This window comes from Melozone crissalis, unplaced genomic scaffold, assembly GCF_028551555.1.
Source record: "Melozone crissalis strain CALT ecotype California unplaced genomic scaffold, PUWL_Pcris_2 ptg000023l_1, whole genome shotgun sequence".
Taxonomy (NCBI): domain Eukaryota; kingdom Metazoa; phylum Chordata; class Aves; order Passeriformes; family Passerellidae; genus Melozone; species Melozone crissalis.
The window spans coordinates 8372076-8388640 of record NW_026535801.1 but is presented as its reverse complement, the minus strand read 5'-3'; the positions used below and the strand labels follow the sequence as shown (position 1 = coordinate 8388640).

The following is a 16565-nucleotide window of genomic DNA, read 5'->3' as shown; positions in this document are numbered from 1 at the left end:
GATCAGAAAATGTTCTTTAGAATCATGCAGTAAACAGATCTAGAGGCAGAGGTATATTTTTGTTTGTTTGGGGGGGGGGGGGGGGGTTTGCCATCTTGGGTTGGTATGATGTGAGATGGCTGCTTTAAAGCTCTGTCTGTACAGGCAGGATGTCTCCCTGTTGAGTCTCCCATTAGGGTAACAGAGGTGGGGAAAGCAAAGGGATGTGGAGTGTGTTCACTCTTTCCTTACCTCTGGTTGCCTGAGGCTTGTCTCCCCTCTTTGTGATGCTGCTCATCCCATCATTTTCAGTACAGCTCCAAGGAAAACCTGGGCTGCACAACTTGCTCACTGCAAGTTTCACCAGCTCCTTCAGTCTGTATGCAGTTAGTTACCTCCAGGGAATGATGCTGGCTCAGGGTGAGAGCGGGCAGAGCACTTTGTAAAACCACATGATTTCACCATGAGGCAGAAGAGTTATTAGTCCTTTTTGATATGGAACACCAGTTTGAGTCACATATTGTGAATGAAATCTAATTTTGTGGTTCATCATGGTTTTTAAAAAATCTGCAGCAGCTCTGAAAGCTGTTATTAATAAATTATAATGTCTGATCAGAAAGAGGTCAAATTATCAATTATGGATGATTGTCTGGCAAATAGCCTTTTCTCATGTTTAGAGGTTTTCTTCGAACCGACCTGACATTATGGAAACTAGTTTCTTTTTCTGGTTTGTTTTTGTTAAATATCTGCAGAATACATGCACTCTCTAGTTTGTGCTGCCTTTTCTAGACTGCTCAGCCTCTGTGAAATGTGGCTGGTTGACTGCATTCAGCTCACTGCTTTTATGTTGTTTTCTCCCAGGGAAAAAAGGAGGTGGCAAGTGCTTTTGGAAAAGGCCTGCTGGTTTCCACTTTGAAGTAGCAAACTCAGGGCAGGTCGCCTTCTCCTCTCCAGAGGCTACTGTATCATCAAAACATGATTATGAATTCTTGCCTTCCTAGGTTTACATATTGAGGAGCTCCTGCTGCATTTATCTGTGAGGAATAGCCAAGTGCTATGGCTTATGCAGTGGCTTCTCCTTGGCTTGGACAAATGAGATTTAACTAACAGGATTGAAATATGTGTGAAATAGCAAGTAATCATTAGTTTTATTTCTATACAAATACTGATAGTCAAAAAAGAGTGTAAATACTTGTGTGAGAAACAAACTGTTCCCCATGGACTGTTTTGGATTAAAAGGTTGGACAAGTGTGTGTGAATGTTCACATGACAGCAAGTAGGAGGGGATTTAACTGGGGTCAAACAGCATGGATGTTCAGTAACCCAGTGTACATTCCCAGACTTGGCTTCTGTCATGACAAGCAGCAGATTGAATGTGCTGGAGAGGCCATGTCACCTTGTGCTGCTGTGCCTGACAAGCACCTTCACTTCAGCAGCAGATTCACTTGTAGCAGTTGTGGCATTCTTCCTTCATTGCCCTGGAAATGGGTCATGGCACTGAGATGACAGATTCACTTCTTGTTAATTGGGTCGATATTTTAACTGTAGTTAATGCGTTAAAATCAGATTAATGAATGGGCAGCCATCAAGAAAATGGTGCTAATAATTGCAAGGCATGTGAGAGTCAGGGAGGACTTGACCCATAATTTTTACTGCTGGTGGTTTCTTTTGGCTTTAAATCAGTTCACTCACAGCTAGGACAAACACACAGAGATAATTCTTTCCTCTGCTGGACTTGGATTTACCAGCAGCGCTGCTGGTGACTGCTTGTGCTGGCAGTGAGTGACACAGTGACCCACCCAGAGCTGATCTCTCCCGCTCATGTCGTTACAGGCCACGCGCTGAAGGCGAGGAGCCATGGCTGAGGATAGGAAAGACGAAGCCAAGGCCCCACACTGGACTTCAGGTCAGCTAACAGAGGCCTCTTCACACCCACATTCACCTGAGATGAAGGATCAGGGAGGCGCGAGCGCTGGACTGGTCAGAAGTGCCAATGGATTTCCGTACCGAGAGGATGAGGAGCTGAGGCTGGGCAGCCACGAGCAGCCAGGGACGTATGCTCAGACCAAAGAGAATGGCATCAATGGAGAGCTGTCATCAGGGAGCAGGGAGACTGCAGGTAATGCACCTCCATGCCCTGCTGCAGAGTGCAGGGCTCTGCATACCTTGGGGCTTTCTCCAAGAGGAAATGTCAGGTGGAGTCAAGCATGCCATGGGGGAGCTGTATGTGCTTTGGGAGGGCACTTGCTCTTCATTGCAAGGACTGCATCTTTGCCCAGACACGTACTCAGGATTCTGGGCAGGGCTCTGAGAAGGCTTCATGAAAGGCCTTCTTTGTAAATGAGACAGCATCACCCATGAAGGGATGTGGCAACACACTGGTACAGAGCAGCTGCTCAGGTCCTCTGGGCTACCAGGGAGTAGGAAACTGCCCAAATGTTGTGCATGGATGGCTCATGCATTGTGTGTGCAGGAAGGATGGATTCTCCTGTTATTGCTCACAAGTAGCAAGACCTTCTTGAAACCATGTACTGTTTGCAAAATAATGCATTGCTCATTCTGGCTCAATTCACTATCAGCATTTATTCATCTTTGCCCAGCCATATTTCACTGGGTGCTCACTGGGACTTAGTCTATTTGTAAACTATGTAAGGTTTTTAGAATTCAGCTTGTTGTTTGCAGGGAAAAAAAAAAAAAAGAAGAGTGTGACTGTGTCAAAATGAAATATGCAAAGCAAGTTTCCTGTTTTAGAAGTAAATGCTAATTATCTTTGTGCAGAGTTCCCACTCCAAAACCCCAAAAGCACAGTGCAAGAAGAATTTCTCTTGTATAGACACAACTGCCCTTGATGCATCCATTCATGCATGCTAAAGAGATCTTTCTAGCAATGTTTTTTTGGCTGTTGACAGCATTGGGAAATGCTATCTGTAATTTCTCAGAGGCTGGAGAATTTTAAGGCTCCTGGACCATACAATAATTTCGTAAGCAATTGTGCTGGAAATGGAGATATCTGCTAAAAGTAAATGTGTTTATATTTTAAGTCTCTTCTTGCAGATTTGCTTTCAAATGTTGGCCAAGGTAAAAGAAATGATGTGTGAGCATTCAGGTGAACACAGTGTTGATGACTGGGGAGATGATAATGAGGTCTTGTCTCTTTGCTCTAACCCAGCTTTATTCTGTGTTTAGCCAGCAAATAGAGACTGAGTGTGTGTCTCATCTTTGCCACAGATTTGTCACCCCACGTTGGACAAGTCCCCCCATACATTTGCAAAAGGGGAGATTACAGGATGAAGAGGAATTTCCTATCCTAAGATAAGGAGTAGGGAAATGCTTTTCTCAGGCTCTCTCTGAATCTCAGGTTCTGAGTGCTGGTCACAGAGAGATCCAAACATTTGAGTTTGCAGCTAATGGGTGACAGGAGGAAGAAAACCACTGCTGGCATCAGCAGGCATTACAGTAATGCCTTTTCATGTTGCTTTTTGAGGCAAGTGGTTAAAAGCAGAGCAAGACAAAATGAGGAAGTATGTCCTATGGCATGCAGTAGTGCTGGGGACACACATTTGCTAAGGGAACAAGATTACTCTTCATCCATGTGAAGTTTGCTTCAGTCACCACTTTGTGGCCTCATTTCCTCCTTCCCTGCAGTTTTCTTACTGTCTGCTCAGACTCTAAGATCTCTGGTGTGGAGACTTACTGTCAATATGTACAGCTTTTGTTTGGGAGTCTTAATATAGCTTATCTCTTGACATCTTTGTCCTTGAGCATGGGAAGAGTCCCTAGATCTGCTTGCCTGGCTCTCTGGAAACTTGTGCACTGCACACTCAGGCACTGGCTAAGCCCACGTTTAATCAGGGCAATATAAACCTTTGTAGGATATTTAAGATATATTTCTTTCAATATTTTTTTCTCTTTTTGAAGGAGAAACCAGTTAGCAACTTACTGTAGTGGTAGAAAGGGACCAGAGTGTATTTTGCCCCTTCAAACTAGTATTTAATAGCTGGATGTGATAAATGCAATGTGGGACAGGACTTGTAGATTTTTGATGTTCAATTCAGAATTTGATCTTGAAATTAGGATTGCTGTTCACAACAATATTCAGTAATCTTTGCTGTGTTTGTCTCTTTGCAAATTGTAGCTTCAGCGGGGTATTGCATCAGGTAGGGTTTTTAAATGCCACTCTGATAGACATAATTATCAATAATGTGAATCATTTAATCATTTGTAGTAGCTTACTGACTCCAAACATCTGGGGGGAAAGAGCACAGGAAGCCACAGTTGATGGAGATAATTAACCAAGCTGTGAGTTTCAATAGATGTACATGGATTTTATTTTTTTCTGGTACAAGCCCAGCACTGTAACCTAGGAAAATCTTTGGCTTCTCAGTCTTCATGTTGGAGTCTGTAAATCCCCAGCAACTGCCACAGCCTTATGCACAGCAGAGCACTAGTTCAAACAGGGATTGTCCATCACCCAATCCCTGGTGCATTTTGAATTTTGAGGTGTTTCTCCTAAGGAAGGGCTGCTGCATCTGGCTGACCCAGGAGCTGGGATTTAGCCACAGAATGGCCCTCTCCAAGGGAGAGATGTTCTGTAGCAGGGCAATTGATCCTTCAAGGCACAGCAGAGCAGCAAAACACCCAACCACAGGGCTTGTGCTGTAAAATCAGAGGGCTGTGTGTTAAGGGAAAAGTTAGGATAAGGCTACCAGGACAAAGACACCTTATGCCCACAGTGATGCAGAGGCAAGGGAGGGTAGTGGGGGAGGAAGTGACAGTTCTTCCTGAAACACATCCAATCCATCACTGCAAGTGACATTTTTAGATTTGCACATTTAAATTTGCCTTTGTGTATATATGTCTCTCTCAGTGTCTAAGAGTTACTGAGTCTGACCTCAATGTGTGGAATCCTCTGGATCTGGCTGCTGTATTGCCTTTGATTGATCTGTCTCAGCATTGTGCTGGTAATGGCTGCATGATGGAGCCACATCAATGCCCTCCTTTCAGAGGGACCGATAGGAACATGGCAGAGTGCACAGAGCTGAGGGCAGGGCAGCCTCAGGGCCTGATCCAGCAGGCACCCAAGTCAAAGGCAGATACATGCAGGAGAACTATTACAACGACCTGAGTGGGTCGCTGGGGATGGTGAGAGAAGGATGAAAATCTTGTTTCTTGATCAGAAGGCTGGATTTATTGATATATGATATATAATACATTATAACTATACTAAATAGAATAAAGAGAGAAGTTGCAGAGGCTTGCTCACCTAAGAATAGAAAGAAAAGAATCTATAACAAAGTTGTGTCCAGGGACTCTGTCCCCAGCTTGCTCCTGTGATTGGCCCTTAATCATAAACATGGGAACGTGAACCAATCACAGGTGCATCCTATTGCATTTCACAGCAGCTGATAACAATTGTTTACATTCTCCTCTGGGCCTCTGCTTCCCAGAAAATGCAGAAATCTGAAAGAAAGGATTTCTGTGAAAAAATGTCTGCGACGGAGAACAGCCCTGGGTTTTTGGCATAGCCCACAGGAAACTATTAGGGGTGTGATGTAAGTGTGGGTGGTAAAGCACCTATTTTTTTTTGTATGCATTTTGTGGATGTAAATTTGTGTATGTACTTGGGCTGATGCCTTGTGAAGGCTGTCCTAGAGCAGAGGCCAGACAGAGTTAAAGAATAAAGTAGGGATTTATTAGGAGGCCTCAGTGGATGCATCTTGGGCAGCACAAGAGCCCAGCCAGGGCTACACCCAAGATGAACCAAAATGGTCACAAGATGGACAACTGGTCACAGGGTCTCTCACTTTTGTAAGTTCTGGTCCATTTGCATATTGGAGTTAATTGTCCAATTATAACTTTAAATTATGAAGTCCTATCCTTCTTGTTTCTCTCTTCAACCCACATTGTTTATGCTCTTGGGCCTGAAATTTGAATCATTTGTCCTTGGTCCCCAGCTAGAGAAGGAATTGTTTTGTCCCCCTACTCTGTGAATAGAGCTCACCATCCCCTAAATGAAGCTCAGAACTGCACACTAAAGCAGCACAGAACCTGAAAAATAAAGCTAAGACCCGAGGAATCATTTTCCCCTTTAGAGGCTTGACAAGGCCTTACCTTTGCTGAGTCTCTATTCTAAATATTTACTAATAATAGATAAGTATCTAAGATAAGTATCTCTCTACCTCTGGCAGACCAGCTGAGCCCTGTGCTTCTGCCAGACACAAATCCCACACTGTTCTGGAGATGCTCCTGAACCCACCTTGCCTTTGGTGCAGTCTGTGGTGCAGCATCCCACAGCCTGAGACCACCAAGCTTTGATGTGTTCTCCCTGCTTCATGCCTGTCCATGTCCCTTCTCACTTGCACACACAGAGCATCTTTGGTGAAGACCATGGAATCATTAAGAGTGGAGAATGAGACCTGTAGGTTTTTTCAAGCCAAACATTTCTATGTTGTGTGAAATGTGTGATGCAAAGGGACAGGATAGTGTAATCCTCAGAAGCTCACTCTGAAGTGGGCTGGCAAGGAAAGCTTTGGACTGGACCCAGTGGTAGAGCACAGGATGTGTCTGACTTGCAGTGAAACATGGGAGTGGCAACCTTTTCTTTGCTCACTGGAAAGTTGTGGTCAGCTAACTGGGAGGAAGCTGTGAGGAGGGCCACAGATATGCTGCAGCATTCTCTGGGAACCAGCAATTCAGCATAATCCATTTTATTTGAATTGCAAGAACGTCAAGCCACAAAGGTTTTGCTTTTTGCACTTAAAATGCTTCTATTTTTTCAGTAATGCAGTCAAATTTAACCAGTCAAATTTATATAATTAGGGATAATAGTGGTGAGCATTGTGAAGCATCTTCTACAATATGTCTTTATATACAGTGACTCAACTGATTAAGTGCTTTCTTCATTATATGCCAAATTCAGATTTGTAATTGGAGGGGGTTTGGATTATCCTCACTGTTATTTGATGAATTATTTTTTTGACAGATGAAGGGAAAGCATTTCCTGAAATCCTATTACCAGAGCCTCAGGACAGTGTCTGGGTCCTGGTGGCAGACAGTGTTAAGGACAGTAACATGTCATACCAGAGGGACAAAATGTAGCCCTTCAGTGAACCCAAGCCATGTGGGATGCAAAGGGACTGTGGTGGGCTGTAACAAGTTCCCTGGCAGGGCACAGCAATCCCACTGCAGGCTGGGCACTTTTGGGGTCATGAGGAAGGTGGGTGAGAGGCAGCTCAAGGCAGATCCATGAGAGACCTGTGAGGAGGAATGAAGAAGTGGCAGTGTTGATGTGAGGGGCTGAGCAATGTGGGGAAACACTCAGCAGCAGCAGAGCTGGTGAAGTGGAGGCTATAGGGAGCAAAGCAGGGGTGGGAAGAGGCAGAGGAAAAAGGAAAATTGTAAGGTAAGCTAAGGACAATAGAAAAAGGTCCAGTTTTATCTGCTGATCCAGAAACAAACCAGTTTTTGTGTGATGGCAGATACTACCCCAGAAAGGAGGGGATTCAGACAGCAGAAAACAACTGAAGAGCAAACTGGAAAGACACAAACCACATTACAACTTGGAATGTAATTTATCCTAATTCATCTCTTTGTTTCAGGCTTTGTAAAGCTGGACTAAATGGGTATTTGGAACAGACATATTCCTCTGACCATCTCCTCTTTTAAACAAGCATATTTCTATAAGGTGCAGGGAGTGTGAGTCTGAAAGACTGCCCTGTCACAGCAATAGTGCTTGAGCAGAGTCCCTTTAGGTTAGCTATGCAAAAAAACCCCCAGAAACGTGTTGCAGGCATGAATTGTGCTTGTTTCAGCCTCCTGCTGTGTGTCAAGGAAACAGTCTGTATCCCATTCTCTTCCATAACCTTGCCTTGCAGTAGCCAGTCTCCAGGTAAAGAGGATCTTGTTCAGAGCCCTCATCAGCACAGCACTGTTAGAAAAATCACCATGGTGGTTGAAAAATCACTGTGGTGCTTTGTTGTGCAGGCTGAGGGCCCTCAGCCTCTCTGGACTAGCCTGGAGCAGAATGGCAGCTCCATGTTTGGGGTCACTAAATGCAGCAGCCTTTGCAGGCTGAAATGCACTGTGAGTTATACCCTGCTCCCATGGCATGCCAGTGGTTTGTTCCCTCCTCTGGTGACATCTCATTTAATCTCCTTTTCCTTCCTGTCTCTCTTGCCATACAAATGGTAATGCTCTGATGGCACTGGCAGTAGACACACAAACGGGCCTTCTTTGTATGGAGGCATTTTTGTTCTTTCCAACAGGACTGCTTTTGTCAGAGCTTTGCTTTTCATTTTGCTGTTTGCACTGGCTGTCCTGCTGCTGCCCAAGTCCTTGTGGAGCTGTAAGCCCCCTGATAAGCTCCCTGAATGCCTGTTTCCCAAAGGATCCTCCCAGCCTTGTTGTCAGATGTGCATTTTCAGCAAGCAGCACGTCTTGAGCGGTGCAGACAAAATGCACAGAAGGATGTAAAATCAATGGCATTCAGAGCTGAATGTGACTGCTGGGTTTGTCCCATTTCTGTTATTTATTTTACAGAGCTGGAAGAAGGTATCTTACTATGTCATTGATGGCTCCCATGGGAAAGAAGCTGTTAATTAGGCATTTTGATCTCCCTCCCCTTGCCCAGGAAATGTGACAGTAATTACTGTACACCGTCCTCTCTGCCAATTTAGATACATGCAAACATATCAGGCATCTTAAAGTTTTTTACTCTGTGTTAAGTGGAGTACAAGTGTCATTTTCTGGGGCGCGTTACTGGAATATTAGACATACTCAAAGTGTGTCGCTGAAGTTTGTGTGGGTGGGGGCAACAGAACCCCTCTGTAGAAAATGCTGGGGGTTTTACTATGCTCTGTTAACCTTGTTATAAAAGAGTAAAGGCACAGAAATTCTATCTTTTCACATTTCCTACCCACAGCTATCTTCTCCCTGACTGTAAAATATTAAATAACTACTATATAGATCAGTCTCTGTGGGTTTTTCTGTGGCTGGCCCTATCAGTCAATCCAGTAAGACATCTTTTCTTGTCCAGTCATAACCTCTCTAAGGGGCTGGCTCTGCCCTCCCACCTCCTCTTAGGGCTTCAGAAATCAGTCAGTGATTGACAAGTCTTGGTAGGAGCTGGAGGGTCTGGCACAGTTGTGGGCAGAATGCAAAAATGACTGTCTGAAAGGGAGCAGGGTGAGATAACCTGGTGTGCAGCTGCTGTTGGTTCCCATGGCTGGGAGTCAGCCACATAGAGAACATCAGCCATCAGGCTGTTTTAACCCTTAGCTGCTCTGGGAGTGTGTGGTTCAGATCTGCTTTTGGAAACTGTATCCCAAACCAGGTGCAGTAACATTGTGAGAGCCAACTGCTGCATTGTACGACATCAGCGCTGCTTTTGGCCCAGGGAAGGCATCCACAGCCATTCCCTCAGGCTCCCTGTTGGTGTTTCAATTCACTTGGCTGTTTCCTTGTGACAATACAAGCAGTGCAAAAGCAGCTGTGCTTCTTTAAGAAGCGAGAGCAGAGTGCCTGTGAGCGTGTTGGCTTGGCAACCAGCACGCACTTGATGCTGTCAGTGCTCCCAGAAAACATAATCTATAACCTCAGAGATGTAGCAAGGAACAACAAGGCTGGGGTATGGAAGAAGCATCTTTCATAACATGTTTCAGCCACACCTTAGTTTAGACTGTGTGCCATGAGCTCTGTTTGTCAGAGTTGCCTTTTGGGAACATCTGCAGCCCTTCTTGGGGGACTGCTGTGACCAGGAGAGTTATTGCTGCTGAAAATGTCAAATACTGAAGGCATTCTGGGAGTTTCATTTTTGCCTTGTCTCTGCTTTTTGCTTGCCTCTGCCCTCCCTCCCCACCATCCATGTTTCAGTACCTGTTCTAATGAGGACTGTAAATGCAGATTTCCCTGTCTCTGTTGGTCAGATCTCGACCATCCAGCAGTGGCATTAGCTGAGTGACTGGAGGGGCAGCTGTGCTCAGAAAACATTCTAATTTATGGCTTGTTCTGCTGGAGTCCTCTTCAGTTTATAAAGTGTGTGGTAGGCAACAGCTTGTGCATTTATGAATTACATGAAGTAGACAGGATTTGTAAAAGAAAAGGCACCAGGGTGGAGAGAGCTACCCCAGGTGAGCCAGGGACAGGTGGCCCAGCACTGTGCAGGGCTGTGTGCCACCTCCCCACAGGTTCTGCCCTCTGGGCTGGGCTCAGCCCTGCCCCTTGAGAGAGGCAGAGATGGGATGCTTCAAAGGCTCATTACTTGTGTTGTGTTTAAAGGGTCTATCAGGGTCTCCATCACCATGATGGCATCATAAAGGACATTCAGAAACACTGGGCAGTATTTGGCACTGAGCAGCTGGTATTGCTGGGGACTGTGCCAGCATATAATCTTTCATTCCAGTTTTGGTCTGAGGGCAGAAGGATTTGGAAGAAGGTTCATTACTAAACAACAGAGCCTTGTTTTGCAGGCACACAGCTACTCTTGTTTCAGGCAGAGCTGAAATGGCACCTTCTCCTCCAAAGTCACCTTGGAAGGGAAGCAGCAGGTTCTTAGGTGACAGCAGGGGATGTGCTGGTGAGCACTGCTGGCCCCATTTCCAGCTCCCTGGGTGATGAGGGCAGTCTTTAACCCACTGAGCCCCACACTTCACAAATCCCTCCTTCCTGTTTTTCCACTGTGGAAGCTCAGGTGTTGGGTTGATGCACTTCCCAGCCCAGGACAAGGCGTCCCCAGGTCCTGCCAGCACACAGGGTGGACATCAGCCCTTCCTCACCCACTGGGCACAGGTTGGATCCTTGGTAGAGAGGAGGTAGGTACCATCACATCCCTCACAAAAATGAGAGTCACACAAAGTCTCCTCCAGGCTTGCTGATTTCTTTTCTCCCCCGTTGCCATGTCAACGTGGCCCTGCTCAAAGTGAGATCTCTTTCTAAGCTCCACTGAGGGAAAGAATGTAGCCTAGGAGATTATTTAGCATTCAGGAGTGCACAGGCTCCCTGTGACGTCTGTGAGCCACAGTCAGGCTGCCTGACAAAGGAAAGGAGGATTTAGTTTTTCTCCTCTTTTCCTCTACCATTTGCTTCTCAAGGTTAAGGGAGATAAGGAAGAGACTGCAAGCACTTTGTGATCGGGACCCCACTCTGTAGTGCTCACTGAGGCACCACTTTGAGGGAAATGAAAAGAAAATAGTACTTTGGGGTATATTTTCTGTACAAAGTACAAGTATGAGAGAGATATATATGCAAATTCCTTGATTTGACTAACCATGATTAGCTACTCTCTATTAAAATTGGAAAGCAAAGGCAATCTGGGTTTTAATTTGAGTGAGAAACTCAAAGGAAATAGTAGAAGGAAGCAAAAGACAACCCCATGTCTTTGTCTATCTGTGAGGTTACAGTATAGAGAAGAAACCATCTCTTCTCTTGCTATATTCATATCCTGGGTAAGGACAGCAAAACTCAGTGTGTACTAATGTTTTGGTTAGGGTTTTTTGTTCTGTGGAGTTGCTACTGGTAGATTAATGCTCACTTGAAATTCAGTCCTTATAATGGTAATACAGATTTGCTTGCCTTTGCCAGCTGAAGAGATGGAAATCAGCACAGAACAGCTGGCATTGGCTGGCAGCTGAGCACTGATGATCAGTGCCTGTCCCTACCAATGCCTGATCTGGAAATTCAAAGACACTCCAAGTGAGATGTCTGTGTGATGGTGTTTCCGCTGTTATTTGTTCTTTGGGGGATTCTGAGCAAAATATTTACATTTTCTCTGCTGTTTCACAGACTGACTACAGAGCACAGTAAGTGATGCTTGGAAAACCTCTTCTGAAGTGATGATTTAGAAATGCAGTTTTGGTTGTTTTGTGGGGTTTTGTTATATTAAGGCATTCCTTATGACATGCAGAAAGTGCAGGAAACTCAAGGCACCCCAGCTGTGTACATTAGATCATGGGAGTGAGCCCTTCTCCTGTGTGTGGAAAGTAACTGTCCAAAACTTTAGTTTTAGTTGTATGCAGTTTTATTTTATGGAAAATAACTGAAAGATATCATTAGCTCCAGGGCAGGAAAACCTCTTAGCTGCTTCTCAGAGTCATTTCACTCAGGACTAAGTATATTGAATAGTCCATGGAAATCAGATTCACTGGGAAGCACTATGCATTTTGGGAGGGGAGAATAAACCCCAGGTACTTTGCTTTTTGTTTCTATTTCCTTCAGTGAGACTAATTGATAATGACACATGATCAGTTTGGTAGAGCTTCCAGCAACCTCTATAACCTCTGGCAGTTAGGATAAAACTGATTTACAGTCTGGTTCTCTGCCCATGCATCTGTCCAGACAGATAATTCTGCTCCTCTTTATGAATGTATCAGCTGCCAGTGCTGTGAAGATGGGGCAGTCTTGCTGCTGTACTGAAACTGCTTTCATCCACAGCCTTGCACCACATATGGGGAGAGGGAATAGATTCAGTGGTGATTGTTCCTTTTTTACCCCAAATTCAGAGTATGTGCTACATCTGGTGTAACACAGCCTGCAGAGGTTGTTGGTGAGCTGATATTAATCCCTACCTGTTCCTGTGTGAGAGTTGCTTTCTTTTTCCTTCCCTGTCATCCTTTCTCTCTATTTGAGAATATGTCATCCTTCTCAACAATTGCTCTGTCATCTCTTCTTTCTCTTTCTCCTTTCTCACTTACGTTGTCTCTTTTTTTAGGCTTGTTCTCTCTATGTGCTCCCAGCTTTATCCCAGCCATCCAGTGTAGCTCCTCTGCAACCTGGAATTTCCACAACTGCTCCTCATTCTCAGTACACTGGGGAGCTCAGCCTCTGGATGCAGCTCTCCTGGAGGCTGCAGTGCCCCCAGCCCTGGTCTCAGCTCTCCTCCAGCAGCTGGACATCTCCAGCACTGTGGCTGCAGAAGCTTGCAGCTATTTACGTGCCAGAGAAGACAGCTTTGGCAAAAGTGCAAGAGATGGTTCAGAAGGTCACTGAACCATAGAATGGTTTGGGTGGGAAGGGAACTTAAAGCTAATCTCATTCCAATCCCAGGCTGCTCCAAGGCCTGTCCCACGTGACCTTGGACACTTGCAGGGATGAGGCAGCCACAGCTTCTCTGGGCATCCTGTGCCAGGGCACTGAAGCTGCACTGAGGGCTTGGATGTGCATCTCTCACATTTTCCTTCAAGAGAAGGTGCACGTTTCTCTTTCCTAATCTCATTGCACACACAGAGCTGGGAGCTGGCAGTCCCCAGGAGTGGGCAGGCAGTGGATGGGAGCAGGGTTCAGGGATGAGTCCTGGTCAGAGGCAAGGCTCCCTTCAGCTGAGGCAGGGCCAGAAAAGAGGGGCAGAGATGGGAGAACTGCTGACCTTGGCTGAGAACTGCTCTGAAGGTTAATCTGTACATGACACAGGCCACTGCCTGTCTGGGGGGACATTTGCACATGCTCCTTTGGAAGGATGCAGCACCACTCCTCTGTTGGCAGGAGAAACACCCCTGCCTTGGTACAGGTGCAGGCTGGACTGGGAAGCAGGGCTTGGGAGAGATCAGCCATGCAGCTGCTGCTGCACTGCAGAGCTGGGCTGGACCAGCAGCGTGGGCACTGAGGTGAGCAGGGCATGGCATTGCTGCATTTTGTGTGTTAAATATCCCTGATGGGTTAAACCAGCATTCTGTTGGCATTGACAGGTTAATAATCTTCAGTCATCCTGACCAGGCATGACTAAATCCCACACAATATGTGCACGGGTTAATGTTAATTTTAAGCTTAAATCCAGCAAAGTTTCTGTAGCACATTGTGAATCTTTTTTAAAAAACATCAGAGAAAGCACTGTACAGTGTTTAAAATCATCCCAAAGGAGCTAAAAATGAACTTTATGGGATGCATCACCTCCTTCTGTAGGTGGTTGATGCTTCATTGACTTTTGTAGAGGTTCTTAAAAGTCAGTTTGTTTAAAATGTTAACTTGTACTGAAGCCCAAAACTAATATTGATTTAAAAGTGACTTACCCATTATGTGCATTTACTCACACTGAAAGGATTAAATAGCTGGTTCTTTGTTTTGAAGCCAAAGTGGTTTCTTCTGTGTGAGTCCTAGGGAATTAATACTTTTGGGGAAAGATAGATATAGCTGCTTTGTATGTGCAGGTGTTGTTCTGAGCTGATGCCAAATCTCAGGAAAGGCAGTGGGACATCACTGCCTTGCCCTGGCTGTGGGTTTGGTGTTGTCAGCTTCAATATTGCTCTAAATTGTGTTGCCTGGGCATCAGACAAAACAGAACTGATAGCTTTTCCCACCTCTGATTTGGCTGGGAAATGCTGACAGTAAATATTTTGTTCCAGGCAGTAGAATTAAGAAGATGGACTCAGGGGATGCACAGGAAACAAGTATTGCAGTAATGAGGACTCATTTTTAAAGTGTTGCATTATTATACTGACATTGGTATGAGTCCTTTTTAACAGACTTACATATTCCAGGGGGGGCTGAGGAGGGGACTGGTCCGTAGGTGTTTTGTTCTACAGCTGCTTGAGTGTAGCAGAGGGCTCTGCCTAATAAATGTGCTAGGGAGCCAAAGGGAACCAAAGGAGGGGCTCACTGGAGCTTTCAGAATGGCTCCTGGTTCCTGGCATGAGTCTCTTTAGGTTTTGCACTGTGTGCCTTGGAGATTTGGACAATGTGTCCAACTCTCCCACTGCAGAAAGCGATCAGGGAAATTCAGTCAGAGCAGGGGAGCTGAAACACACACAGAACATGTGGAAGCAATCCAGGGACAGGCAGCCTGAGCTTCCCTGCTGCTTCCTTGAGTGCTGCAGGGTGCCCAGGAAAGCCACCCTGTGTTTGTGGCAGCGCACAGCCAGGCCAGCACTGCTCAGCTGCAGCCAGGAGCCCAGCTGTGCACCAGATTTACTCTGATATAAAGCAGATAGCACAAGAATCAGAGAATCACTGAGGGTGGAAAAGACCTCCAAGATCATCACGTTCAAAAGTGTTAAGGAGCTGGGTGGTTGTAGTTTGGATTTACAATCTAGAGTTTGAGGACAATAGAGGAGAAGCTGTTGAATACCCCAAAACACAGAGGTGCAATGCATTTACAGTGGGGCTCACCAGGGTATGAAGCTGCTGAGCCAGGTACTCAGCTGTAGCTCACCTGTTCTGCCCTTCTCACACAGTGACTGCAATACGTTTTTCACCAACATTAATCTGAATGTTTGTACCTTGGGAATCCAGTGCATTAAACTGTCAAAGCTCTTTCTTTCCCAAAACACAGACCTTTTCTGGCCTGTTCTGCTGGTTAGCTGGTGAATCCTGGTGATTAAATTAATCTGTCGCTGTCCTCACGGATGCTGCAGTAGCTTAAAGTCAATGAGTTTATTAGGGAAATGATACTTGTCTGTTGTGTTGTGGCTGCATTTAATTTAAAAGCTGATGTTCATATTATTTGCCTCCATAACTCCTGCCAATTATTGTTAATATTGCCAACATCCAGATCAAGGACCTACTTACAGCAAAATATTTACACTCACAAAAGCCGTTTGAAAGCCAGTATTTGAATTCTGCAAAGCTACGTTATGGCTTTTTTTCTTCAATCTCAAGCACTAATCTGTTGGCACTTTTTGGGGTTTATATAACTTATTCATAATACTTTGATAGCTGCTGTGCATTTGTTTTTTAATCTGCATGCAGAAAGGCAGTATTTAGAGCTGTCGTCATCCCAGAGATCAAGTCCAAGGTGTATCTTTGCTTTTTCCACCCCAAATGCACTGGGTAATGCCTGCATCTTTTTTTTTCCTCCGTCATTTCAGTAGTCTTGAGTGAAACAAGTCATCCACCAGCTTCCAGGAGAGCTGTGCATGGATTCAGGACCTGTCCTTAGGGGACTGGCTAATGCCTCTAAACAAATCGAATTGCTATTTGCTTTACAGCCCAGCTGCACTCAGAACTGCAGGACCCGGGGGAAAAAAATCCATAGGTCCTGTTTGGCTTTTCAAATCATCAAAGACAGCAAATAGCCATTTTGTATCTTCTCTTTCTGCAGGAATATGTGGGGTGTTTTGCCTCACAAGGCGGTGCAGGTTGCTTTGTGCTTTTGTTGTTGACTCGATTGCACTGTGCCAACAATTAGTGCTGGTTACCTTGGAAACTGCTCTGAATCCCACTGAGGATTTTGACAGGCACATCTTGACTGAAATTGCTTTGTTTTCACAATTCTGCAAGTATACATGTAGCTAATCCTTTTGTTGTGCTCTGCCTGTGTTCTTTCCTTAAAATGTAGCAAAATTAATGAAACATATTATTTTTTCCTTTCCATCTCATTGCAGCTTTCTTTAATCCTTCTTCTGCCTCAGTGCTCCAGGAACATTAATTACCCTTTACTTTAACTGAGCTTGCTGCTTTGTCTTAGTAGGTGTTTGATTGGCGACCCTATGAATGTGTGTGAAGTTTTGACACAATTTGCAGTCTCCTTCTTTCTGTTCCTCCTTCCTGTCATCCCTTTTCCTTGGTTTTCTCCTGGAGCAGAAGGCTCTAGAATGCTTAAGAGATAAATGAAAACAAATAAGAGCAGGGATTCTGCACGCTACTCATCAGGCAGTTGGTTA

General features: G+C 45.1%; 1 protein-coding gene across 24 annotated transcripts in view; it reads left to right on the top strand.

Annotated features, from left to right (window-relative positions):
• The window catches only part of MAP2 (microtubule associated protein 2), a 170777-nt gene that overhangs the window by 101528 nt on the left and 52684 nt on the right, over positions 1–16565 (top strand). For 22 of the 24 annotated variants that reach the window (XM_054278303.1, XM_054278302.1, XM_054278306.1 and 19 more), the window contains one exon: positions 1813–2098. In XM_054278303.1, coding sequence (XP_054134278.1) covers positions 1837–2098 — 262 coding nt within the window. In that variant the 5' untranslated portion in view covers positions 1813–1836. The remainder of the gene's footprint in view (positions 1–1812; positions 2099–16565) is intronic. The other 2 variants (XM_054278316.1, XM_054278315.1) reach the window with 1 other exon arrangement.